The sequence below is a fragment of the Platalea leucorodia genome (genome assembly GCF_965183815.1).
Source record: "Platalea leucorodia genome assembly, chromosome: W".
Taxonomy (NCBI): domain Eukaryota; kingdom Metazoa; phylum Chordata; class Aves; order Pelecaniformes; family Threskiornithidae; genus Platalea; species Platalea leucorodia.
The window spans coordinates 6,716,836-6,741,855 of NC_138859.1; the positions used below are offsets into that span (position 1 = coordinate 6,716,836).

The following is a 25,020-nucleotide window of genomic DNA, read 5'->3' on the forward strand; positions in this document are numbered from 1 at the left end:
AGAAAAAAAAAAAAAAAAGCTGTGCGCCGCCCGGAAATTGAACCTGGATCGCAAGAATGGGAATCTTGTATGATACCAGTACGCTAGCGGCGCAGCTGGTAGTATTTTGCCGGCCGTTCTCATGGTCTACCCGGCCCCGCCGCCGCCGCGGCGGGAATCAGCTGACGTGGCAGTCCCGCCGGCCGAGCCAGCGCCATGCCGGCCCTCCGCCTCCTCCTGCTCCTCGCCGCTCTCTGCCCCCGGCCGCAGCGCGATGCCCCCGGCCAGATCGGTACGGTGGGGGGGGGCGGCGGGGGCAGCACTGACGGCCGGTGCCGGTTCTTCCAGCCGTGGTCGGCGGCGGGATCGGGGGCGCGGCTGCCGCCTACTTCTTGCGGCAGAAGTTCGGGAGGAGCGTGCGGCTGGAGGTGCTGGAGAAGGCGGCGGTGGGGGGGCGGCTGGCCACGCTGGAGGCGGGAGGGGTCCGTCCTCCACCCCCTAAACCTGCACATGAAGCACTTCGTCAAGGAGCTGGGTGAGTGGGGACCCCCCCGGCATCTCCCCACCCCAAAAACCAACACCCTCCCCCGGGGATGCTCCGGGTCCAGCTTTCCCGCTCTGCTGGGGGGACATCCCCATAAAGAACAAGCCTTGATTGCCCCCCCATCCTTCCACAATACCCCCCCATATCCCCCCCCAAATCCCTCCCCAATCCCCTCCTGCAGTACCCCAGCCCTCTGGGAAAAGGAGACCCCCATCCCAATGAAAATTGGGACACCCCCCCCCCCCCCCCCCCCCAACGGTGATGCAGTAATCCCATCATAAAGGTCCAAAAGTCACCGTAAATAACTCCTTGGCTCCCGGTCAGGAACTAATTACGCTTTCCACATCCTGGGGATCTGATCTTTAATTGCTCACCCTGATCAACGTGAAGCTAGGTTGTCTCGGGAAGTTAAAATTGAGGTGTAATATAGTTCACAAGCTCTACCTTTCATTAAATTACCCTTTTTTCACCCCTTTCCTTGAGGCCTCTCAGTTGCCCCAGCACATGGCAGCCTCGTCGGCATTTATAATGGGGATGAGTTCATGTTCGAGGAGAGCAGCTGGTACATCCTCAACCTTCTCAAGCTCCTCTGGCGCTACGGGCTCAACCCCCTGCGAATGTACATGTGGGTGGAGGATGTCCTGGACAAGTTCATGTGGTATGTCGGGGCCCTGCCGGGGAAAAGGTGGGAAACCGGCTGCAGGAAAAGGTGCAAAACCTGCTGCTGAGTTGGAAAAATCGGTGAAATCATCCCATTGCCATTGAGAAAGGAGTCTCCGGTTGCCCTCTCTCCATTGCCGATCATTTTCCTAAGGAAAAAGATTGAGATAAGTGCTGTCATCTTCAAACAGGCATAGCAATAACAAGAGGCTACGGTGGAAATGCGTGTTAGGTGTGGGATGTCCCATCGGTCTGGCACCTGGGTGCTAAACAGAATTAAATTCATAACTGTGCACAAAGTGCTTTCATTAAGAAAGATCAGTAAATGAATAATGAAGGTCCAGGTCTACTTAGGCATTGTACCACTTAGGCTAGGGCTTGGCTGGAAGGGCTGTGAGGCTCTCAGGAGCCATGCTGTGAGATCCTCCACAGCTTTTGAGGGCAACAAAGATAATTAACAGCAACTGAATGCCTACTTCTTGTCTCTGGTTAAAGGATCTGTTGCTACCAGATGCATGACTATGCCTTCCAACAGTAACGAGCACCTGCTTCATGCCCTCGGAGGGAATGACTTCACCCGCATGCTGAACCAAACAATCAATGAAGCCATGCAGAAAGCCAGCTTATCCCATAAGTTCATAAATGAGGTGGTTTGTCCGGCCATGAGAGTCAACTACAGGCAGGGTGTCAACATCAACAGTTTCGTAGGTGAGTGTTTCATGCGTTAACCTTCCAACACGTCTGTGCCAGGGACCTTGTGTTCTTCACGGGTGTTGGGGTTCCTGCTCCTGCTAATTGCTGCCTGCTTAGCCCTGGCCTTCAGTGAGCTCTGTGCCCCAAAGGGATGTTTTTTTCCCCCTAATTTTCCACTTTGTTTCAAATACTCCCCTACAGAATGATGCCAAACAAGCCACTCTAATGATCGTGGTTTCCTTGTAGGTGCTGTTTCTCTGGCAGGGGTGGAATTGGGCCTTTGGTCAGTAAAAGGGGGGAACAAACTTGTCTGCACGGGCCTTCTCTATGCCTTCAAAGCTGAAGTTATCCCTGGTATGGTTTTGTCTATAGAGCCAAAAATCAGACCCACAGGTGACTTGGGTTTGCTTTCCCTTTGGTGGGGAGGGGAACAGCATGCTCTGGCGGCTGAAGAGCAGTGTCGGCCTCTGTCACCGCTCGGCTGCAGCTCTTGGCAGACCGAAGCAACAGCCTGGGTCTTCCTTGGTCTTTTAAGATGAAAACTGGGCTCTGCTCGAAGCCCCAGCTCACAGAACTCCTGCAGCTAAGCTAGGACTAGTTTATAAAGCTACTTCAGCTCGCAGCAAGGCATAATTAGCCTAAATGGGATGGCATTTTTAAAAGCCTGGTGTTTGTCAGAGGGACAGATGGGATTCCCTCCAGCCATGGACCAGGATAACTGAGCTCTTCTCCCCAGGGGATCCGGTGAAACTCTACCAGGTCACTTACAACATGACATCGGGACTAACGGGGGATACGTATGACATCGTTGTCATCGCTGTTCTGCTGAGCCGCAAAATGGCCAACATCACCTTCAAGAACTTCGACCCTCCTGTCCCAGAGTTCCCAAATCCTTACCACCAGACTGTCACGAAGTTAGTGCATGGACAATTAAACGCCTCCTTCTTTGGTTACCGGGACCCATCCGCTTTTCATTTCGGTGCCATCATCACTATGGAGAATCCCAAACTGTTCATCAGTAGCCTGGGGATGGTGTCTCCCATGGAAGAGGTAGGCAGTGAAGGAAAGCTGTCTGGAAAGTGTTTTCAAAGGAGGCACTCGCCAAAGAGCAGCTTAATTTGCTTTTCTCCTCCTACGACTCTGTCAAAGTGAAGAAGTGGTTGGCGTACCCCCGCTACAGCCAGCTGGAAAAATGCTCTCCCGTCATCCTCCATGACAAAATCTACTACCTGAACGGCATCGAGCATGCCGCAAGCGCCATGGAGATGAGCGCCATCGCAGCCAAAAATGCCGCCCTGCTTGCTTACCACTGGTGGTACGGCAACAGCGACAGGATTGACCAGGAAGATTTGCATGAGAAGCTGAAAACGGAGCTCTGAGCCCTGCTGAGCCAGCAGCCGGGAGCTCACCAGAGCGTCCACACTACAACCTCTGGAGATACGGATCATATCCTGTAGCTGTTTAGCCACAATTAAAGCTAACGAACGAGGAACTCCTTGCTTAGCCCCTAAGGAAGAGGAGACACCCAGCCAACTCAAGACAGACTAGAACAGCAGTGAAGAGGCAGAGGAAGCTTTCCCAAGCAAGCTGGACCTTCCTCAAGCAAACTCCTCGATCTATCCCTACGTGAGATTAAAGATGTTTTTAAATGCCATATTGACCCCAAAAGTGCCCTCGGTGGTCAGGAGTCTGCCAAACTCAGGATCTGCATCGCTGTGACTAACCCGTGCATGTCACTTTCCCTCTCTGGATGCGTTTCAGGCAGGGAAAAATCAACTTCTTGACTGTAAATCTCTCTGCCTCAAGTATTTTCTGAAGGGTATAGCAAGTAGTTATTCCTTGGGGTGGGACTAGCGCAGTGGAAATTGGGGCTGTGCTCTTCATTTGCTTCCAGAACTAGTACTGTAGCTTACAGGTGGGAGGACTGGTCTGCTGCTTGTTAAGGGAGTTGCCAAAATGGGTGGTAAAAGCAAAAACACGGACATCCTTTGCTTTGTCAAGGTTTGAAAGCATTAATAATGTAGATAACCTGACCCTACAGCAGGGCACTGATAGGTTTCATGAGAATATTGTGTCCCTTGACTGTATCTAATATTGCTGCGATACCTCAACCATGTCTGAAAATTGCCATTACAAATAAAATTAACGCACTGTTTGGAAAGTAAGCTGGCTCTGTTGCCTCCAGATAGCATAGGGCGGTGTTATTTGTGGTGTTCTGAATGGGCCTCAACCATCTGACTGATCATGTAGTCTAGCCACATCCTCGCTGTGTCACAGTGGACACAGCAGCAATACAAGCTAAAAAAAGATGTTACTGTACTGACAGTCTGCATTATCCCAGCAGAACACTTTCTATCCTAGCGGAACAGATTTCCTGCTGCGGGGCACTCCTTGTGCCAGGCTTTGGCTCCTGCACCATAACTCCGTGATGCAGAAATAAGAGTAAAAATTATTATTTAAAAAAAAAATTCTTTCAGGCAGCCCAGCTTGGCACAAATACTCTACATCACTCTTCGCAGAGGGAAATTTTACCATTTTCCTGCCAATTAACCCACTGAACAAACACGACGCAGCTTTGTAGCTTGTTCTTTACAAGATACTAAGGGGAAGGACACCAAAGGTAATGCCAATTTAGCATCCACTTCAATAAATTAAGCCTTCTGAAAGTCTTTGCAGAGTTTTAAAGCTATCAATCAGTAGCAGAATTAATGACCGCTGCGCTGAAGAACCAGCGCGCTTCAGCTGCCCCATTACCCAAAAAAAGCAAGTACAACTAACACATGTTATGTCAACCATTACAAAATTTATTTAACAAAACAAAAAAAAAAAAGTTTACACTCAGGGATGCTTCACAGCAGATTCAATGAGTAAACAAAATAGGTGGGTTAGGTCTCATTGCAGCCAGTAATGACGCAGGTTTCTCCAGCACTATACTCGTTCCAAGGCTTCCAGCATAATGATGCTGTTTCCTCGTATTACCTAAAAGTGAAAGTTCAGAGCAGCCAATGAGACACAGCACGCAGTTACCCACCGCTCTGCAGGTCCCATCCCCCCAATTTATTTCCCTAAAAAGCTGATGCTACGCCAAAAATTCACATGAATTCCCCCACAAGGGATGAATGCCGATTGATTTAAACTCTAAAATCCCACGGATTGTTCCGTGCTATTACAATAAACGCGTCCGCTTCTTAAAATTCTGCTCGTTTTACACACACCAGCTACGTTTGCAGTCACCCTGCACTTGTTTCAGCCCAAAGCAGCGCTCACCACCATGCCGATGTTGTTCTGCTGTCCTCCCAGTGCCATCTCCACACACTCATCGATGACGAGGTTCATGAAGGGATCAAATCCCCGCAATATCCCCTGGACGTGCCGGCCGCCATTTAATTTCACTACAAGAAATCGAGTACGTTTAAAGAAGGGGGACCGCTGAATGCCAGCATTTGATGTTTTCTCACCGGAACTGCAGCTTTGAAAATGAGTGGGGCCACAAGGAGGGAGGTTCTTTTTTTAACCTTAAGTATATAGAGCACCACACCTAAGAAAAGACTCTCCTAAGAGTTTGGGGGTGCAAATTTTAAATTAATATTGACCCCAAGTAATGGATTTTGAAGCCTGAAACTAGTCAGGCGCGCTCCCAGGAGCGCTAAGGCAGGCAGCCGGCATCCCCCCCCCGCCGCAGGGCGCGGTGAGGCGGGCTGGGGGCTCCCCCGCGACCTCGCAGCCCCTTTCACCCCCCGCCCCGGCGTGGACACACGCGGTGAAGACAACTCGGGGCCGGGAGCAGCTCAGGGCGGCCGGAACTCACATGACAGCTTCTTGTCCATGAACCTGCAACGAGATGGCGGCAGGTCAGCACCGGCGGGGAATGGAAGAGAGAGCCCCGCCCCACCCCCCCCGCCGCCATGACAGCGGGGCGCCCACAGTGCACACCGGGATACTGGCGGGCGGTGGATCACGGCGGGCCCCGCGGGGGCGTTCCCGCCACCGCCCCCTCCCCGGCCCCCCAGCCCCGGACGCACTTCTTCAGCTCGGGCGGGTGCGCTTTACTCATGGCGTCTCTTCAGACTCCTCACTCTGCCGCTCGCGCCGCGCTCTGACACCACCGCGCCCCGCGCGTCAACGCCCGCCAGCCAATGGGGGCCGCGCTTTGCTTCCCCCGCCCTCCTTTCTCCCCTTCCCAACACCCCTCGCGCCTCCCCGGCAGCCAATCATCGCCCGCGGGTGGGTGGAAGCGCTGCGCGGCGGTGCGTGGTTACACGGGGAGGTACGGCGGGAGGGTGCCCACGCCTGGGGTCACCCCGTGCCTTGCACACGCACAGGGGCTGCCTCACGCCATGCACGCACGCACAGCCGTCCCCCAACACGCAGCACCTACACAGGTCACCTCACACCCCGCGCGTGCACCAGCATCACCTAATACACAGCATGCGCGCAGGGTACACCCCCCCCCCACATGCACGTACATGTCACCCCACACCCTGCACAAGCATCGCCCAATACATTGCACACCCGCACGGGTCACCCTGCACAGGCACCAGGCTCCCCCCCACACCCCTGTGCCAGCCTGGGGCTCACCCCTTGGCATGGGTGCTGCTGTGGGCGCCTGGGACTCCTGCGTCCCCCCACCCCGACCCTGCAGCACCCATGGGCGGCAGAAGTGTGGCACCTTGCCTTTAATGAGCATGTGGGGGCCCTGGTGCTCAGCTACTGCTGGAGGGCAGCCAGGCTGTCCTTCATCTTCTTGGCCATGGCGGGGACAAGGCGCAGGTGGTTGTCCCTGCAGGTGGCCAAGCAGCCATTGAGCTGGCCACACACCTGCGCCTCCATGGCCCTTGCCTCCAGCGCATCCTTTGCCTTGTTGTCGCAGTGCAGCATGCAGCGGCTCAGGCGGTCCTGCACGGGTGGAGGGAGGGACATGGTGGGGGGTCAGCAGGTCCCCGTGCACCCCTTCCCCGCTGTAGGTGTCCCCCCTGCCTCTCCTCTCACCTGGAAGTGCTCCAGCTCGGCAGTGATGATGGTCTGGGCCTGGGCCAGGGGTGTATGGCACTGCTCGATGCATCACTGCACCTGCTGCATGGTGGCCACGCTGTCCTGGCAGCGCCACATGCTGCAGTGGAACATGGCACCCTGTGGGGAGATGGGGGGGGGGGGTCAGCAGGGTGCAGCCTGTGAGGACCCCCCATCCTTTGTGGGAGCACCCTGCAAGGAGCTGGCTGCACCCTGAGTCTGCAGCTGTGTCAAGCCTCCCTGGGCACAGGGCATGAACTGAGGGGGGGACACAGACAAGGCATGCACTGGGGGGGCACTGGGCATGTGTAGGGGGCAGAGGGCATGCACTGAGGGGGCACAAAGTTTGCAAGAAGGGACATGGAGCCTGCACAGGCCGGGCACGGGGTGGGCTAGGTGGCAGGGCAGGGGGGGACACAGGGCTGGCACAGGGCATGCAATGCGGGGGGCAAGGGCCATGCACCGGGTACGGACTGGGGGGGCTGCAGGGCTGAATAGGGGGGGCCCAGGGCTTGCTGGAGCCATGCGGGGGGCACAGGGCATGCGGGGGGGTCACGCCGGGCACACGCACGGGGGGCGGCAGCGGGTTCCCGACGGGGCCCGGAGCCCGCCCGACCCTGCCCGGGCGCCCCCGGTCCTCGCCCGGTCCCCCCGGTACCTGCATGCCGCGGATCCGCTCCCGCTCCAGCCCCTGCACCGCGCTCTCCACCACCGCCTGCACCCGGCCCTGCGCCGCCTCCGCCATCCCCGGCCGCTGCGCGCCCAGGCGGGGCCGCGGCGGGGGCGGGCCCGGAGCCCAGCGGGGCGGGGGCCCGGCTGCAGGGCACGGCCGGGCTGCGCCGCCGCGCAGCGCCTGCATGCACTACGATGCAACGCTTGCGGCGTGATGCAACGCCTGCACCACGATGCAACCCAGCAGTACGATGCAATGCCTGCACCACAGTGCAACGCTACGTGGAAATGCAATGCCAGCACCGCAATGCAATGCCCGCACCACGATGCAACACTGCACTGCCACGCAACACTTGCACCGTGGTACAACCCAGGAATATGATGCAATGCCTGCACCACAGTGCAACACTGCATGCAAATGCAATGCCCACACTGCAATGCAACGCCTGCACTGTGATGCAGCACTTGGCACCATAGAATCATAGAATCGTTAAGGTTGGAAAAGACCCTTAAGATCATCGAGTCCAACCGTTAACCTAGCACTGCCAAGTCCATCACTAAACCATGTCCTCAAGCACCACATCTACCCTTCTTTTAAATACCTCCAGGGATGGAGACTCAGCCACTTCCCTGGGCAGCCTGTGCCAGTGCCTGACTGCCCTTTCGGTGAAGAAGTTTTTCCTAATATCCAACCTAAACTTCCCCTGGCGCAGCTTGAGGCCGTTTCCTCTCGTCCTGTCACTTGTTACTTGGGAGAAGAGACCAACCCCCACCTCGCTACAACCTCCTTTCAGGTAGTTGTAGAGAGTGAAAAGGTCTCCCCTCAGCCTCCTCTTCTCCAGGCTAAACAACCCCAGCTCCCTCAGCCGCTCCTCACCAGACTTGTGCTCCAGACCCTTCACCAGCTTCATTGCCCTTCTCTGGCCACGCTCCAGCACCTCCATGTCCTTCTTGTAGTGAGGGGCCCAAAACTGAACACAGGACTCGAGGTGCGGCCTCACCAATGCCGAGTACAGGGGCACTATCACCTCCCTGGTCCTGCTGGCCACACTATTCCTGATACAGGCCAGGATGCCATTGGCCCTCTTGGCCACCTGGGCACACTGCTGGCTCATGTTCAGGCGGCTGTCAACCAACACCCCCAGGTCCTTTTCTGCCAGGCAGCTCTCCAGCCACTCCTCCCCAAGGCTATTTGTGGCCATGGCATTAGGGAGCCCTTCCAGCCCCCCCCCCTGTAGCATAGCCAGCTCATGGCTGGGGCTGCGCTGAGCCCCCACAGCCCCATCCTGCCCCAGCACCAGCACAATGACCGTGGGGAAAAATCCGAAGCATGCAGGATGGAGTGAGAGCCGCTGGCTGATGAGGCGAAGCAACAAAATGCAGTGCCCCCCAGGGCTCCCCAAAATGGTCTGGGTCCCATGCAGGGCACCTATCACCTCCCTGCAAATGGCCCTGGGCTGCTGGGGTGTTCAGGGATGCGCCCCCAGCCCTGACCCGTGCAGGGGTTTGGGCTCGACCCCTCCTCTAAAACCTGCTCCATTTATACCCTGCAGCAAAGAACCTGCACTCTATAACTAGCAGAGCCAGGGGGGGCCAGCAGCTACTTCCAAAATAGCCCCGCAGCCACCCCCATGCCCATAACCCACGTGGGTCCCCACAGGGCATGGAGAGGGCAGGATCTGGCCATGCTTTGCAGCAGCAGTGCTTTGCCCCTGCCCACCCCAGCACACATCCTGCACGCGCCTGTCGAGGACTGTTATGGAACCAGAATTGTCTCGACATTGCCGTTCTACCGCCATCTTCTGGGTTCGACATCCAGCCCCCGACAAAACCGCCACAGGATGGATGCCCATGCAGAGACCAGGACACGAAAGGCGGGACCATGGACTGCACGCACGCCTGCGCAGAGGCCAGGGCGCGAAAAGCAGAAGCGCAAACTGCACGTACGCAGACCCGTTCTGCGCATGTGCATGGCCCTATAAAAGGACCGCGTGCGCCTTTTGAGGTCCTCTTTCTCTTCTCCTCCTACCCCGCGCACCTCCTTGGAAGCTGCTGCTGCAGACACAGAGGCTGGACCGACTGGACCTTTGATCAACGGGACAACGCTGGACTCGGAGTGGCGGTAGCTAGTTCCCCTACGTGGCTCTTTTCTCACCCGCCTGAGCACGCTCTTTCTATTTTTCTCTCTTTCTCTCTCTTTTTTCTCCCCCCCCCCATCTCCCTACCCGGTCCTCACCCCTTCGTTCGCCAAAATAAAGTCAAAAGGTTGTAAGGCATTTGACCTCGTTTGCGTCTTAATCTTGTCCTTGGGATCGTATCGAAACCTCTCCCGACATTGGATCAGGACACTGCCTTAGCCCATTTTCCAGCCTGGCACACCAAGGCCAGGCCAGGGGGCCCTGACCCTGTGGAGGGGCTCACAGGGCATGATAAGGCCTGTGGCTCCATGGGTGGGGGAGCATCAGTGCTGCCTGCCCAGCCCCCCCCAGCCCCAGCAAGGCCGTATCCGCTCTGGCACCTGCACACCAGCTGGGCTTGTGGTGGGTGGGCAGAGGAAAGGTTGTGCACACACGCACAGCATGCACGCCCACCCGGGCACAGCACCCAGGCACAGCACCTCCTGCTCCCCACGCAACGGGAATGGGATCAACCCCATTCATTCACCCACCCATCCTTCCCTCCTTCCCCCTTCACTTCACAGTTTGGGCTGGAAACATCAGGGAACGGGGCTGAGCCCATCGCTGGGGTATCAGTGCTGCACTGTTTGGGCTGGAAACATGGGGGACCGGGACCAAGCCCAGCACCAAGCATCAGTTCTGCGCCCTGGGGACGTTCCCCACAACTGGCCATGGGACCCAGCATCTCCTTCACAAATATCCCCCCCCCCCCCCCAAAGCCCCAAGAGATGAGTTTTTTTTTTTTTTTTTTGAAAAAAAAGTGTCCTTTATATCACTTAAATAACTATAATCCAGGTATTAGGGGAAAAAAGAACAGCTGATCACAATAACATACTATAGAAATCAAAATTAATTTAACCACACAAAATAAATTAAAACATTAAATATTAACGTTCAGTGCAACATATACAGAAGACATGAGAGTAACTATGACTTTAAAAAAAAACAACAGAAAACAAACAAAAAAGCTTTGGGTCGGTTATGATAAAGACTACGGAAAGGATTAATGCTGCACTGGGAGGTTAGAGCACTGGCTTGAGGAGGCTTATAGGATTAAGGTTCATTTTATTATTAATAAAAAGCTCCTATCTGTCCCCAAAGTGAGCGCGGTCTGTGCGACTGCCAAGGCAGAGGGTTCACCGGCACTTCTGTCTCTATAGAAAAATAAAGCCCCATCCTGTGGGAGTGGGGGGTTCTGCTTTTTTAAAAAAAAAAAAAACAAAACCAAAACCAAAACCAAAACCACACACACACCCCACACTAATCTGAGAAAAAGGAAAAACAAACCCAAAACCAAAGAAAGAAAAACCCCAGGTGCACATGGCTGGGGGTTTGGCTCTGCAGTAGGGGCAATGCCTGGCTCTGTCAGTGCTTTGCCGCTGTCGGCATGCTTACAGTGCTGCCGAGCGCATCTCCTGCTGAAGTGCTCGCTTGCCATCTTCCGTGGCAAGAAAGAAGGAGAGAAGAAGAAAAAAAAAAAAAAAAAAAAAAAGAAGAAGAAAACAACAACAACAAAAGACCAAAAAAGAGGAGAGATGCTGTGCTGGTCCCTGGCATGGGCGTCCTGGGTGGGGGGGTGGCGGCGGGACCCCCCGCTCCGTCAGACCCCTGTGGGGAAGGGGACGGGGAGCGCGGTTACACCCCGGGAGCGCCAGCGGCTGGTGTCCCGCCGCGGTGCCCCCCAGCCCTCTTACCTGTCTTGGCATGGCAGCAGGAGGTGCCATCTTTCAGCAGCCCACCTGGCTTCTCCTGGCCGCTGCCGGGTGCCCGGCACCACTGGCAGTGCTTCTGCAGCTGGCAGCAGCTGCAAGGGAGCAGGGAGGGGACGGTCAGGGGCTGTGGGGGGGTCTCGACCCCCCCCCCCCCCCCCCCCCTTGGGCTGCATCCTGCCCCAAATTGGCTGGAAGTGGTGCTGAGCTGAACCCCCCCCCCCCCCCCCCCCCCGGCCCCCTGTACTTACTGTATGAGCACGCAGATGCCGATGAGCAGCACCGAGGCCACCACCAACACCACCACCAAGGTGGTGATTGTCTGCTTCTTCTGGTTGGCGGCCACCACAGCCAGGAGGTCAGCGTGCTCGCACCGCGTCCCCACGTACCCCGAATGGCACCTGGGAAGAGCATCAGTATCAGCCCGAGGACCAGTGCGTCCTCTCAGAGCCCAGCAAAACCAGGTTCAACCTCACTTTTTGGGGATTCCCACAGGAGACACAAAGGACCCATCTGGATTTTAATCGTAGGAGTTTTTTCCCCAGCACTTACACGCACGCCGGCTTGTCCTCCTGGACCAGAAACCGGCAGGTGCCATGGAAGCAGAACTGGCTGTGAGAGTCGGGACAGTCGTTGAAGTGGGACCTCACTGCCGCTGCCACTGGTGGGCCTGGAGCTGGGAGCAAAACCAAGGAGAAAATGGCATTGTTTTGGCATTTGCCAGGCCAGCAGCCACCCAGGCATCACTAATGGCAGGTCGGTAGCTCTGTTTTAGGGCTGGATGTATTTATTTTGGGGTTGCTGGGTGGGACATGGTCAGTGGCTGCATCCTGGCCAGGACCACCCGAAGGAGCCCAGACTGGTCCTACTTAAACCAGCACCGAATATAAGCCTCGCCGGCACTAGAGGAATTTCCTAAAGAGCTTAAAATGGAGGAGGAGAGAGTTAAATAATGGCAGAGCTGGCCGTAGCCCTGGACTGGTGGCTTTGCCAAGATGCTGTTTTCCATTACACCCCACACTGGTTTAAATTATCCTCTGCAGCAGAGACAGAAAACAAATATCCTGCTTTCGGATTAGCCCGGGTATAAAGCACATCCGATCGCTGTCGTTTCAAAGCCACCTCAAGTTCCTGTTGCTGTGAATTTATGGCAGGCTGGGGTAATTAAACCCACGTCTGCCGAATGCTTCCGGGTCTTTGCGGGAACGCAAAGCGAAGAAAGACAGAGTGGGGCCAGCTCAGCCAGGGCAGTGGCCTGATGTCCCCATCTCTGGCAGTGGGGAAAAAAGGCATCGGTGGGAGGTTTGGAGATGTCGGAGCTGGTGGCAGCATCCTCAGAGAGCCAGGAGCTGGGATTTGGTCTTTGTGGTGAGAATCGCTGCTGTCTGCATCGCTGCTGAAATCCGCGCCTTGGTGCAGCCCCTGGCCAGGAAAACTGCACACCTCCCTCCCCAGGGATGGCTTTATCCCAGGAGAACCCGGACTCCCCCGACTCCTGCCTCTGGCCTGAATATCCCCACAAAAATAACACTTTTTGAGGTTTTAACTGTCGAAGCTGAGCCCCAAACACAGCTTTGCACATCCCTGCTGCCAGCACCTGCCATCCTCCCCAGCATGGGCATCCCTTTGCCCCCCTGCTGCCGGCAGCGTGTCCCCAGGGCTGGCTCCCAGGGCATCCTGGCTTGCATTAAGCCTCAACGTGCTCACAGCTGCCGGCCACATTGCAGCCACCTCATCCTCCCACAGCCCCGTGCTGCTGCCACCTGCACGGACCCCATCCCCATCCCCAATGTGTCCCCATCCCCAATGTGTCCCCAACCAGTGCTGCACCCCTCAGAGCAGCCCCTTTCCTCCAGCCCCCCCAGCTGGGCATGCATCCATCGGGAAAGGGGCTGGGAGCATTCTCAGCAGTGCCAGCGCCTGACCTGCTGCGGGGTTTTGCTCCGAAACCTCCTGGCACTGCGGGAGCACCATTTCCTTTAATGCTTCCCAACCAATCCCATTGAACCATTTTCCAGCCCCAAAAGGAGGTTTTCTGTCCCTGCCTGCAAACAGCCCTTCCTGCAGCCGGCACATCCCCACAGACAGCAAAGCCCCTGCGCCAGGCCAGGGGAAGCGAAGGGCTCTTGGCTGCTGCAGCCCAATATGCTGCATTTATGAATGAGGCGATTTATCGGGTGCAACTGGCTCGGTGCCGCTGTGAGCTGGCGTCAGGCACCAGCAGCTTCCCCCACGGGAGCTGCAGCACGGTTAACAAGACCAGACTTCCCCCGCACGCTCAGCGGCTGTGTGCCAAGATTTGCCCGCCCCCCAACAAGGTGCATGGGAAATACCAGCTGCAGAGTCCTGTTTCCCAGTTTTCCCTTGGGGATAAAGCACCCTGGGCACCCACAGGTCAGGATCCCGCCTGGGGACCCGTTATCCCCAGGGGAAGGATGGATGTGAGAGCATCCCTCTGGCTGACCTGGCGCACACTCGATGCGAGGATAGTTTACCTGTGCCTGCACTTTGCTGCCTGTTCCTGGGCAGGTCAGCAACGCAGGCGCCCCACAACCCTCCCCGAGATCACACCGGCTCTGCCCCATCGGCAAACTCACCGCTCCAGGCTGCCGTGGTGTTCTCCAGTGCGTGGCACACGGCGAGCAACACACCTACGGAGAGGCCAGAGAGACAGGTGTCAGCCGGACCGCATGCCCCCCAAGCCGGGAGGGCTGGCTGATGGCTTGGGGGGGTTTTACCCAAAATCACTCAAAGATTAATGAGGTGTTTTTTTTTTTTTTTTTTTTTAAAGGAAAATGCAATGGTGTTTGCTAGGGTGTTTTAAAGCCAGAATGGAGCCTGAAACCAGTCTGTTATTTGCATGCACGATAGGCACGTGCTTGCTCATCCGACAGCATCCCCTGACCAGGCGGGTGCTGGTGGAGGTGCCAGCTGTGCAGCCGCCCCTGTGCACCACGCCATGCACCGGGTAGCACAGCCTGCATCACCCAGACAGCTCCTCCTGCCCGTGTACACACAGTGGGACCGGATCCAGCCTCAATGCAAGCTCAGGTGCTGCAACGGCCCCACCAGCCCCCTACCCTGCCTCCCCTTGCCTGCAAACGCTGCCTGACCTGCAAGTGCTGCTGCTGCTCCCCAGGGACCCGCAGGCTGCACCCTCGTGGTGCGAGCGGGGCTCCCCGCTGCAAAATACCTGGGCACGGTAGGTCCTGTGCAGGCAGAACTACACTGTGCAGGCAGAACTACCTGTGGAACCCCGAGTGCGGGGGGGCTGCAGGTCCAGGCAGGCTCAGAACAACCTCCCCAAGCCATTCCTTTGGGGGAGGTGGAGGGGACTGGGGAACCCCCCCAGCTAAGAGGCTTTCCCAGGTTGGCTCAACCCTGGGGTGCAAAGCCAGGCAAGACCAGCAGCCCCTTCACTGGGTTTGACCCAATTTCCTCCGTGGGTTTAATCAAATCATGCAGAAAGGCGACAGGAGAGAGACCAACCCACACGCCAGCCCTTCGGGTTCACATCCAGCAAACCCCAGCAGCAACCAGCAGCTTTAGTTATCGCAGCAGCTTCCCTCATTTCGGCTTCTCCTTGTCGGTCCTCACTGCACCTTTCCCTGTGTCAACACAGACCCAGACAGTCTCCGGGGATTTTCTTCCCGTGGAAATTTAAAGCATTCCATCTCCTCCCAGCTTTGTTTTTATGCTGCCTCCAGCAGCTCGTTGCTGGAAGATGCTTCATCCTCCTGTCCCGCTCCTGCTCGTGCCGATACCTGCACCTCCGTGCACCAAGGAAACCATGCATTATTTGAGAAACAGTTCATCCCTGTGTCACAGGGCAGCTGTATCATCCCCTCCGGCTTCCCAGCTTGTCTGTCCTCCTGCCGGGATCCCGCTCAGCTCCAGCAGTGCCCCTTTCCCGTTTCTCCCTGCTGGCAGGTATAACGCCCCACTCAAAACCACTTTGGCTGGAGAAGCCCGGCTGAGGAAGCCGCCCAGCTCACCTCGTGTGATTGCCTCATCCCCAGTTACTGCTCCACCTTCCCTCGCCCCCTGGCAGCGGTTTTACATCTCTGACACTGGCTGAGGGCTCCGGTGAGCTCTCTGAGAGCCAGCGTGAGGACACTGGGCAGCCCTGGCAGAGCCAAACGCCTTACAGAGACACAGAGCATCCATGTCTTGACCAGCCAAACTGGGACCCCCGAGAGCAGGGCTGCGTCCCTCAGGCAGCCTGAAGCAGCAGCTGCCCTCACTTGATTTTGGCAACCCCATCCCAGCCCCATTCTCAGCTTTTTCTCTCTCCAAACCTGAAAGATCAAATCCTGCATCAACGTTTTTACTTCAAAGTCGGTGCTTGGCCATGCCAGCCAGGCTGCTGCCCCCCATCCCCTGGCCCATTGGGAAGGTCTCCTTGCCATCACCCCCAGCCAGCAAAGCCCCCCTGAACTCACCCTCCTGAGTGAGTTCACCAACTTGCTGATGGACAAACACGCACTTAACAACTCCGTCCCCAACGCGACATTAATTACCAGTCTCCGCTTTTCCACCACCAGCAAAGGGCTCAACTTCTCTCGCCCCAGTGACTCCTAACGCTCTTCGTGAGGAGCTCCCGGTTATCGCTGGGGTTTGTTCCCTGCCCCAAGTTTTCCCTCCTAATCTGCTTGGCTCAGGTTTTCCCCTTGGCTTCGCAGATCAGCCCTTGGCAGCCGTCAGGTGCACGTACATCAGGCCAGCGGAGGTTCCCCTTTCCTCTGGTATTTTAAGCGGATGCTCCAATCTGCTGGTTTATAAAGGGCTCCTCTCCCCCCTGCAGCAACCGGGGCACTGCGGAGGCTTGGACCCAACCTGGGCTGGAGGCCGGGAGCAGCCACCACCCCTGGATGTGGGACTGGGGAGAGTGGGGCGCCCAGCCAGGTGGGAAACCCGCGGCTCAGCCCCCGAGATGTGTGACCACCGGGGCCGGAGAGAGCCAAAGGCACGCGAGCAGCAAAGCAGAGGGTACGTGAGCATCCTCAAACCGAGCTGGCGGGAACCTCCAGATGAGGCGAGGAGGGATGCGGCTGCTGGAGTAACCGACCCTGGTGGCGGCCACACACCCACCTGAGGGATGCTCGGGGCAGAGGAGACGTGCCGGAGGAGTGGAGCAAGGAGGCACCTCGGCATGGCCGTACCAGAGCCAGAGAGGAGGGCTGGAGGGGGGCCAAGACCAGCTACTTTCCTGAACCCAAGTGCTGCAAAGAGCCTCTCTCCCGCTAGGCTGGCACTGCCTCGTCCCCCCTGGCCCCGGCTCAACCATGGAGCTGCGGCAAGGAGCAGCAGAGCCCCAGTGCTGTGGGTGACACAGGCAGGGAATGCACAATCCTTTGGGACAGCGGAAAAAAGCCAACCAAGGTCCAGCAAGTTCTGCCCTCGCATCAGCCCCAGGGTCACCTTCCCCAGTACCAAAGCATCAGGTGCGTCCCGGCAAGGAGCACCCACATCCCAGCTCTGCGCTCTCCCATCTCTGTAGTCATCAAATCTCCAGGCTGGGAAGCGTGTCCGGATCCATCCCATCCCGCACGCATTGTCACCCGGGTCCAGCCTCACGTACCTGCGGGTATGGCTCCCAGCCCCCCCATTCATCACCACCTCACCCCTTTCCCCAGCAAAAGGAGCACACGATTAACATCCCCTCCTTTTAATTGCCAACCCAGCAATATGCTCTTGCTAATTAACTCTACCCTAAAACAAATGAACAAGACTGGAGGGCTCGTTCTCCCGCCGAGGCCGTACTTACAAGTCGTGGCAAAGGTGTGTTCCCACAAGCAAGGAGCAGTTAAGCAAATAACTTCGGGAAGGACCAAAACCAAATATTTTGTAGGATTTAAGGAGCAAGAGGCAACCGATTGACCACCCGACACACTCCCCGCCCCCCCGGTACCCCCGCCCCCCCTTGCAGAAAGCGCTGCAAAAAAAACCCCAACAAAACCAAAACCTATTTAGGGATGCTCGGTGAGGACCAGGCTGCTGATAAAGTTTAGGGGGAGCGGAGCCCCTCCGAGCCCCCTTCCCGGCGGGGATGCCCCGGTCTGGGGACGGCTCAGCCCCCTCAGGGAGCTGCCGGTTGGGGCTCGGGGTACCGGAGCACTGGGGGGAGCGGGGTCCCGGGGCCTTTCCCCCCCCCCCCCCGCCCCGCCCCGCCCCGAACCGCACCTACCCATGGCCAGCACGGCCGCCGCCTCGCCCGGCATGCTGGCGGTGTCAATGCCGGGGCGCCCAGCAGCGCGGCGGGGCGAGGGGCCGGGCTCCGCGCCGGCGGAAATGGGCGCGGACTTCGCCGCCAGCCACTGCGGCCCCGGGGCGGAGCCACCCCGGCCCCGCCGCCCCCGGGGCCCCCGCGCTGCTCCGGGCCCCTCCGCGCCCCGCGGGACGCCCCCCCCGCCCCGCGGGACGCCCCCCCCCCCCGCCGCTGCCCCACGGCGGGACGCGGCCGCGGGTGTCCCGGGGTCCCACCCGGGTCTTGCCCTCCCGCCCCGCCCCGGGGAGGCTGGGGGTGAAGTTTGGGCTCGGGGTCACCCTGTGTCATCAGCGCGAGTGGGTTCGGCTGCCAGGTGGGGGGGGGGCACCCGTGGGGTGAATCCCGGCTCCCACTGGGACCCACTCAGCGGCAAACCCGCCCCGCCGCCCCTGGCCCAGGCTTGGCTCACCGACCGCAAGCACATTCCTTCATCTGCTGGCCGAGAGCCTACAACCCTTCCTCACCCCTTCCTCGCCTCTTCTTCCTTGCCTGCTGCGGCTCCCACCTCACTGATCCCAGCCTTCATCATCCCTAAATCAATAGGGCCAAGCCCAGGTTTCCTCTGAGGGGGGAGGAACGTTGCATGGGGATGGGGAGCAGCATGTCCCGATGGGGCGATGGGGACCAAAAAGATGGTCGTGGCCAAAAAGGGGCCAGTGGCGAGTGCATCTCCTGTGGCCTTTGATGGATTCTCCCCTGGGAGGGCCAGTGTTTAACTTGTGCCTTCCTTAGAAGCCTCCTGAGATGGGGCTCGGCCTCACAGGCGAGGGGCAAGCATGGTCCAAGGGTGTGGGGGGTGGGCAGAGGACCCCGTCAGACCCCCCTGGTGCAGGCAGCCCCCGCAGCCGTGCCGGTGCTAAGCCAGCGTCCCTGCAGGAGCTGCTCCCAGCCCTGCGGTTTGAGCGGAGCAGAGCCTTCCCGGTGTTCCCAGGTGATACCATCTCACCTTAGCACTTGAAAGCAGCTCTTTGAAGGGGCTGGGAGCCACTTGTTCCCAACGCTGCCCATGCCCAAAGCCCCAGCACCGAGTTTTACCCCAAAAGCCCAAGTGTTTCAGCACAGCAGCCGTCACCCCACTCTGAAAATCCCACTGGAGCCCCAGACACAAGTGAGTATCTGACCAAGGGCGGCTCTGGAGGCTGGGCAGCCTCGGCTCCGTGTCCCTTTGAGCACTCCCCAGCCATCCCACCTTTTGGGGCTTGGCCCCAACACCCCAACCCTTGCACCCTGCCACTCATGCACCACGAGGCAGGTACAGTTCCCCCCCCCCCGGAAAGAATAAACCCTGCTGGCTGCCGAGTCCGAGTCCGAGTCCCGGGGTGGCTGTGGTGATTCCTACCGTCCCTGCAAAGGGTCACCAAACCCTCTGCCAGCAGTAGCTATGCTTTCCAGCAACCAGCTGGAAGCACCCAAAGGAAAAGCAACAGGGAGACGACCCCAGCGTGGGCAAGGTTGTGTTGTTCCCTTGGTTCTTGCCTTCCCCCCTGCTCCCCTGGGGCTGATAACTGGGATATTTATTTGTAAATAGAGGCTTCCTCCTTTGCAATAGTCCTCCCACTCCTGGTGTGAATCACTTGCTGCCGCTGCCGCAAGAACTGGAATGGTGGCAGGGCCGGCAGAGTCGGGGCGGCAAAGCTGGCAGGGAGGAGCGCGCTGCAGGCAGGGCAGGCAGGAGTGAGGCAGAGTGGTAAGCCCAAAGGAATTTGGGGATGCTCTCTCAAGTACCTAGAAAGCCATCCGGGAAGTCACGGGCAAGTTGTACTAACAGGCGGCTCTTTCCTCCTGGCGTGAGGGTGCAAAAGAGCAATGCTGTAATGGGGCAATAAAGCCTGGCTTTGGGCTTGTATGACACAAGGGGGTAATTGGATGGCAACTGTTCTGGTTAAAAGAAAAAAAAATCAGCTTACTGATTTTTTTTCTTTTTTTATTTGCAACCTTGGAAGAGCAGGAGCAATCCTGCAAGGGAATATATTGTATTTGATCAAAGAAAACCCAGTAAGAAGCTTGCAGAGAGGTGCAGAGAGCTGGCCAAGGTCGCCTCCCGGCTTTGGAAGCACCAGCCAAGAGCATTGCCCATCACCGCTCCAGCCATCCTTCTAGCTCTGGCTCGAGGGTTTCATGCTTTTCCCACTGTTATAAAACCACAAAAACAATTATTTAATTGTTTTGCCCCAATGCTGGCAAGGTGCACAACACCGGGAGCCTCTGCGGGTTTGTTTTATTTTTCCTTTTCAAATCGCTCTTTGTCAGTGGCTTATTCTGGGTTTGGAGATTAAAGGGGTTATTCCCCCCCTGCCTCAAGTTAAGTGAAATCAGGGGCAGATCCTGCCTCACTTGACACTGGGCAGAGCTGGCCAGCAGCGAACTGATCCTGCTCTGGCAAATTGATCAATTTAGGGCAAAACCCTGAAAAAAGCATATAAACCCCCTTGCCTTTCACTGAGTGGGGAGGACACATTCAGTATTTATTTATTTTTGAAGCTTTCCTTTGCATCGCCCCATCTCCATGCCTGCAGGCAGTTATTGAGGCCGGAGGGTGATGGTTCGGACCCCTCCACTGTCAGGGGCTGCGGGGGCCGGTGGGAAAACCAACCCAAAGCACAGCAGAGGACAAATGCAGCAGCTGTTTTCAGTGATCCCCCGCTGCAAAACACCCTCCGTGCCCCAACGGTGCAAGGGGGAGACTCAAGCCCCCGTGAAGGACGAGGAATATTGCCGGCGAATGCCACTGTCCGCAGCCATCGCTTGATGAGGATGCTTTATCTGCTTGTCCCTCCCTGCGACAGAGATCCCTTTAATCTCTGCTTAAAATATTCTGATGTGGTGGTGAAAAAAAGGAAAAAAAAAAACACAACCCAAAATCCCCCATCTATATCCTGCCCCGAAGCAGTGTGTAACAAGGGGGCTGTGTGCTGGTGTCCAGCATAAAAGCCTCCGGCCGCCTGTTTATTTTGGATTGTGACTGTGAAAATTAGGCAAAGGGAAAACATCGCCTTTCGCCCTCCCCGCCCCTTCCCCGATGGCTCACACAAACCCAAATTGTAGCCACCGGGATGTTTTTGGCTTCTCTGTTGAACACAGAAATCAATCAGGCTGCAGCAGCCAGGTGGGGGGCTTAAGTCCCCCCTCTGTTTATTTTCTTAATGTATGGGCTCAGGATAAATTAAATATTATGCCCAGGGTCAGGCACCAACTGCTGCTGCCCCAGAGCTCATGCATCCCGGCCCTGGGGATGCTCGGACCCATGCAGCACCCCTGGGCTCCCCCATCCCAAATTTGGACCCCAAGTCGGGGGGTCCCACCTGTCCCGGGGATGCTGCCAGAGGGGAAGCACCTCTGACGTCTCCTCTGGTCCGTAATCCGCCTGCCTGCTAAAAATGGGGCCTTACTGGAGTTTTTTTCCTGGCTTTATCTTGCAGCCACTGGTTCTGTTTTTCTGTCAGTTTAAAAGGCTCTTTCATAGCTGGGATTTTCCCCTATGAACGTACATTTTATTCAAGGTTTTTTGTTTTTTCTTTTTCTAAATAACTTCTTGGGGTTTTGTTCCTTCCCAGACATTTTCTTTAGTTCTCTCATTTCTGTTTATGGCCCTTCTTTGCAGAAAGCCTCTATAAATAAAGGATTTTTGACCTATGGGCTCCCCAGTTCAAGCCTGGCCACTAAAAAGGGCTTTGTTGGCTGCAGCAACACAGCTGGTTCCAGGCTGGCACCTCTCAGGCTAATGTCAATAGTGGACCAGTTAGCGTGAGATTATATTTTATATATATATATTTATCTTTATCCAGCAGTGGCGGAGGGGGGGATAAGCGTGGATCAGAGTGAGCAGGAATTCTCCTTGGGAGCGCAGGAGAGGGCAGAGGGGCCAATGCCCTGTGGCCAGAGCCGGTCCCAGCGGTGGCTGTTGGGTCCCTCTGCCAGGTGTTTTGGCTGCCGTGGGTTTACCGGCTCTCCGTAACCCACCGCGGTCACGGGAAGCCATGTTCATTTACACTGCCGAGGGTTGCCTGACACAAGGGGCATTCAACTGCGGCAGCCAGCGACCCGGCAAGCACTTGAGCAGCTGCACGTCTGGCCATGCCCTTAAAAATCCCGAGGCCAGGCTCTGTTTTTCCTCCTCCTCAGGGTCCCCTCCCAGGGCTTTGCAGCGGGACCTCATGGCCAGCAGCAGCAGCAGGGCGGGATGCACAGAGCTGGGAAGGGCAGGAGGGTGTTGGGGCGGCTTTTGGGGGATCAGCCCCCCAAATGGCTGCAGGACACACCAGGGAGGGGCTGGGAGGCTCAGGATACCCTCGCGATGCAGGTGGGACCCACCAGGCAAGATGTCCAAGGCATTCAGCCAAGGTATTTAGGCTCGCTGTGCCCACCCTGTCTCCCCGAGCCACCAGCATGGGGCAAAGGGACCGCGGTGTCCGGCCGGGAAAAGCACCCAAGTCCGGCCGGAAAGCAGCCTGCAGCTGAACAGAGGCCCTCAGTCTCTGGGCCATTAATCCGGCCATCACAAAAGGCGCAGCGGCAGGTCACAATGCATGGCACATGTCTGAGCTTGATGTATTTGTCCTTGTTCTGCTTGTTTATCTATCATTTGCATTGTGCCTGCCTGGCAGGCTCCCTAGCCCCGCGCCCATCCCATGCCGCCGGGAGCGCTGAGTCAGCGCCCGCAGCCCAGTGTTCTCACACAGCGACCTCCCGGGCATCCGCCGACAGCCGACCCTGCTGCCGAGCCAGCTCCCCGGAGCCGGGAGGCTTGGGAATAACATCGGCACAACCGGAGCCCCCGCAGCCACTTGGCTGCACCAGAGCGTGCAAAGAAAACGTGGCTTTCTCCGGGAACATGGGAAAGCAAACACATCTCCCCCCGGGCTGAGCCTCCCCAGCGCGATAGGTGACCCCCACCTCCCATGGGAATGATTCACTCGCCACCTTTGGAAGTGGAGATGGAGGTGAAGGATCGCAAAGGCTGGGAGCTCTGGGGACGGTGTGGGCGCCTGGAGGAGACACGCATGACTCAGCCCAGCAGGAACGGCAGGAATTTGTACCTGCCCAGGGAAATCATGCACAGGTATAACAGGTCCAGGCGTTCTCTGCTGCCATAACTCCTCTGGGAAGGAGAGAGAGACCCTGGAGGGATTAGATGCTTCCAAGTGCTTGTGGAGATCATCAGAGATCTTGCAGCATCTCACACCTGCATTTCTTAAGCGAGACAAACCCCAGGAGGGGAAGGCTTACGTTTGCACCTGAGCCCAAGAAATAGTCACTGCACAGCCTCTGCCATGCTGCCTTTAGACCCTGTAACTTTGCGTTTGACTGTAAAAACACTTAAATGCCCTGAATTTGGCTTGTAATGGAGTGGGGAAGAGACTGCAATAAACCTCCGACAGATGGGGAGGACGAGAGCTGACAGCAGTCATCCTCGGCAGTGCTTTCGCCTTTGCTTTCCCCAACTGCCGGCCGGGGGAATGTTTGCTGTTCCCCCCCTCCGTGCCCCTTGGGTAGCGGTGGGATGGGGACTGGGGACCATGACAGGGCCGTGCCACCTGCCAGGGGAGACTCGAGCAGAAGGTGACACCGTGAGGCTCCCCGCCACGGGCAGGGTGGGGACGGGACAAGGAGCCACGGTGCCAGTCTGCTCAGCGCCCTTATGGAGGGACCTCCGAGACCCATTTTAAGGAGCAAACGTAACCCCCGTGGGGACAGGAGCCCTGTGGCCAAGGGGACCTCGCCAGGGTACACAGCCCCTGCACAGACCTGCCTGCAGCTCCATGCCAAGGCAGCAGCGGGAAGCCAGATGAAACACAAACATTGCAGTGGGAAGAGCTGGGGAGACCCATACTTTGCTCACGTGGCCATGAGCTTGACAACACTGAGCCGATTTTGCTTGGTTGCAAAACAAACTTCACCGCTGGGCTCGTGCCAAGCCTGGAAAATTTTGAGTGCAAGGAGCAGCGCGGGCAAAGTTGAGAGTCATCGACAACAGCCGCGTATGTGTATAGATGGAGCTGCACAAAGCCCATGCTCCACCGCAGCAGCCCGGGATGATGCACGCTGCCGCAGCTGTGATCTGGGCTCTGCCCTTCGTGTGTTATGACAGACTCAGGAGCCGGGTCTTGCAGCTGATGCAAGAAGGGGAATTCAGGCAGGGGGAAGGGAATTAGTTTTCTGGGGATGGTTTCTATTTTGGGGTTGTGTTGCAACGGTTTCCTGAGCTGTGATGTCACACCTCGGCCAGGTGACGGCATCTGCACCGGCCTGCCTTGTTTCACAAGAGCTGCCCCAGGAAACGCCCTTTGCAATGCCTGCTCCAGCTTCCCCTCCAGACAACCCGTGCGAGGGTTGTGACGGCTCCTCGCTGTTGTTTCCCTGTCATAGAAAAGGTGCCGGGAGCCCTTCATCCCCTTGGGGGATGCACCTGAGTGTGTCTGGAGCCCTCCTGGGACACAGAGCCATGGTTCCACCAGCCACGCACCATGGCTTGCATGACCGTGCTGCAAAACTCCCTTGCAGACGGCCTCAAAATCTCATGCAGTATTACAAACCATAAAATAAAATAAAATAAAATAAAATAAAAATCCTTTTCTTCTCCCATCACATCAAGAAACTTGATAACAAAGTTCGCTGCATCCATCAGGGCTCTTTGATGGTCACCCGGGGCTGACAGCCCTGCTCGGATGAAGGTGCAAACTCAACGGGCTCTTTTGGAAGCACACAGTGGCTGCCCTGGTTGCCCCTTGCCAGCTGCCCGGCTCGGCTGTCATTTAAAACCACTGAAAAGAAATGAGAGCACAAAATGCCACCCTGAGCATCACAAAGGTGGCCTGACGTCAGGGCGCGGGGAGGCGAAAGGCTCCAGGCCAAGAGAAGGGAAGCTGTGTTTGAAAAATGACAATTTCTGTCTAGGAAAGGCAGGGCCATGAAAGGAGCCCTTCTTTGGGGCTCTCCAGGAGCCCAGGCACAGAACAAGAAAAGCCTTTGAACAGCTGGGTGAACTCCTCGGCAGGCTGCCAGCCAGCGCCTGCAAGGAGCCCAGCAGAAAAATCTATCTGCAGGCTGGCTGGGGAAGCCGGGGAGACATCCCAGCACGGCTGGTGGTCCCGGGGAGCAAGCTCCTTTGCTGGGGGGGCCGGGTCCCAGCAAAGCGCTCTGGCTTTTCTGGTGCTCGCAGGTGTGTGCCAGCAAGCTTTCCACGCTGGGACTGGTTGCTGCCCATGATGGAGATGGCAGCGAGGTCAAGGCGGGTACGGCCGACCTGGCACGGCACAGCCACTTGATCTGGGACTGAAGGCAGGCATGCCGTGCACCAACACAAGGTGA

At 57.3% G+C, this 25,020-nt stretch overlaps 3 protein-coding genes and 1 pseudogene across 4 annotated transcripts; 1 reads left to right on the forward strand and 3 right to left on the reverse strand.

Moving 5' to 3' along the window:
* Window positions 1–195: 195 nt before the first annotated feature.
* Window positions 196–3,428, forward strand: LOC309601655 (prenylcysteine oxidase 1-like; the record flags this gene model as incomplete). Its single annotated transcript, XM_082334813.1, is given in 9 exon segments — window positions 196–271; window positions 328–458; window positions 460–514; window positions 1,007–1,181; window positions 1,679–1,712; window positions 1,714–1,891; window positions 2,123–2,269; window positions 2,613–2,936; window positions 2,939–3,428. Coding segments are annotated over 9 exon segments (1,437 nt in total). The 3' UTR covers window positions 3,256–3,428.
* A 1,242-nt stretch (window positions 3,429–4,670) lies between these two features.
* On the reverse strand, window positions 4,671–5,995 carry LOC309601659 (small nuclear ribonucleoprotein G). Its single transcript, XM_082334817.1, has 4 exons — window positions 5,899–5,995; window positions 5,685–5,707; window positions 5,144–5,268; window positions 4,671–4,855 (listed from the first exon to the last, which is right to left on the reverse strand). Exons 1-4 carry the CDS (start codon window positions 5,928–5,930, stop codon window positions 4,805–4,807), a joined length of 231 nt encoding a protein of 76 aa, XP_082190943.1. The 5' UTR covers window positions 5,931–5,995; the 3' UTR covers window positions 4,671–4,804.
* Window positions 5,996–6,583: 588 nt separating this feature from the next.
* LOC309601501 (protein FAM136A-like) lies at window positions 6,584–7,631 on the reverse strand (annotated as a pseudogene). Its single transcript has 3 exons — window positions 7,545–7,631; window positions 6,866–7,006; window positions 6,584–6,772 (listed from the first exon to the last, which is right to left on the reverse strand). The product of its transcript is annotated as a protein FAM136A-like (transcript).
* Window positions 7,632–11,291: 3,660 nt separating this feature from the next.
* On the reverse strand, window positions 11,292–17,665 carry LOC309602030 (protransforming growth factor alpha-like; the record flags this gene model as incomplete). Its single annotated transcript, XM_082335314.1, has 6 exons — window positions 11,292–11,343; window positions 11,430–11,539; window positions 11,696–11,845; window positions 11,997–12,114; window positions 14,042–14,095; window positions 17,632–17,665. The coding sequence occupies 6 exons, from the start codon at window positions 17,663–17,665 to the stop codon at window positions 11,336–11,338; spliced, it is 474 nt and encodes a 157-aa protein (XP_082191440.1). The 3' UTR covers window positions 11,292–11,335.
* Between the last annotated feature and the right edge of the window lie 7,355 nt (window positions 17,666–25,020).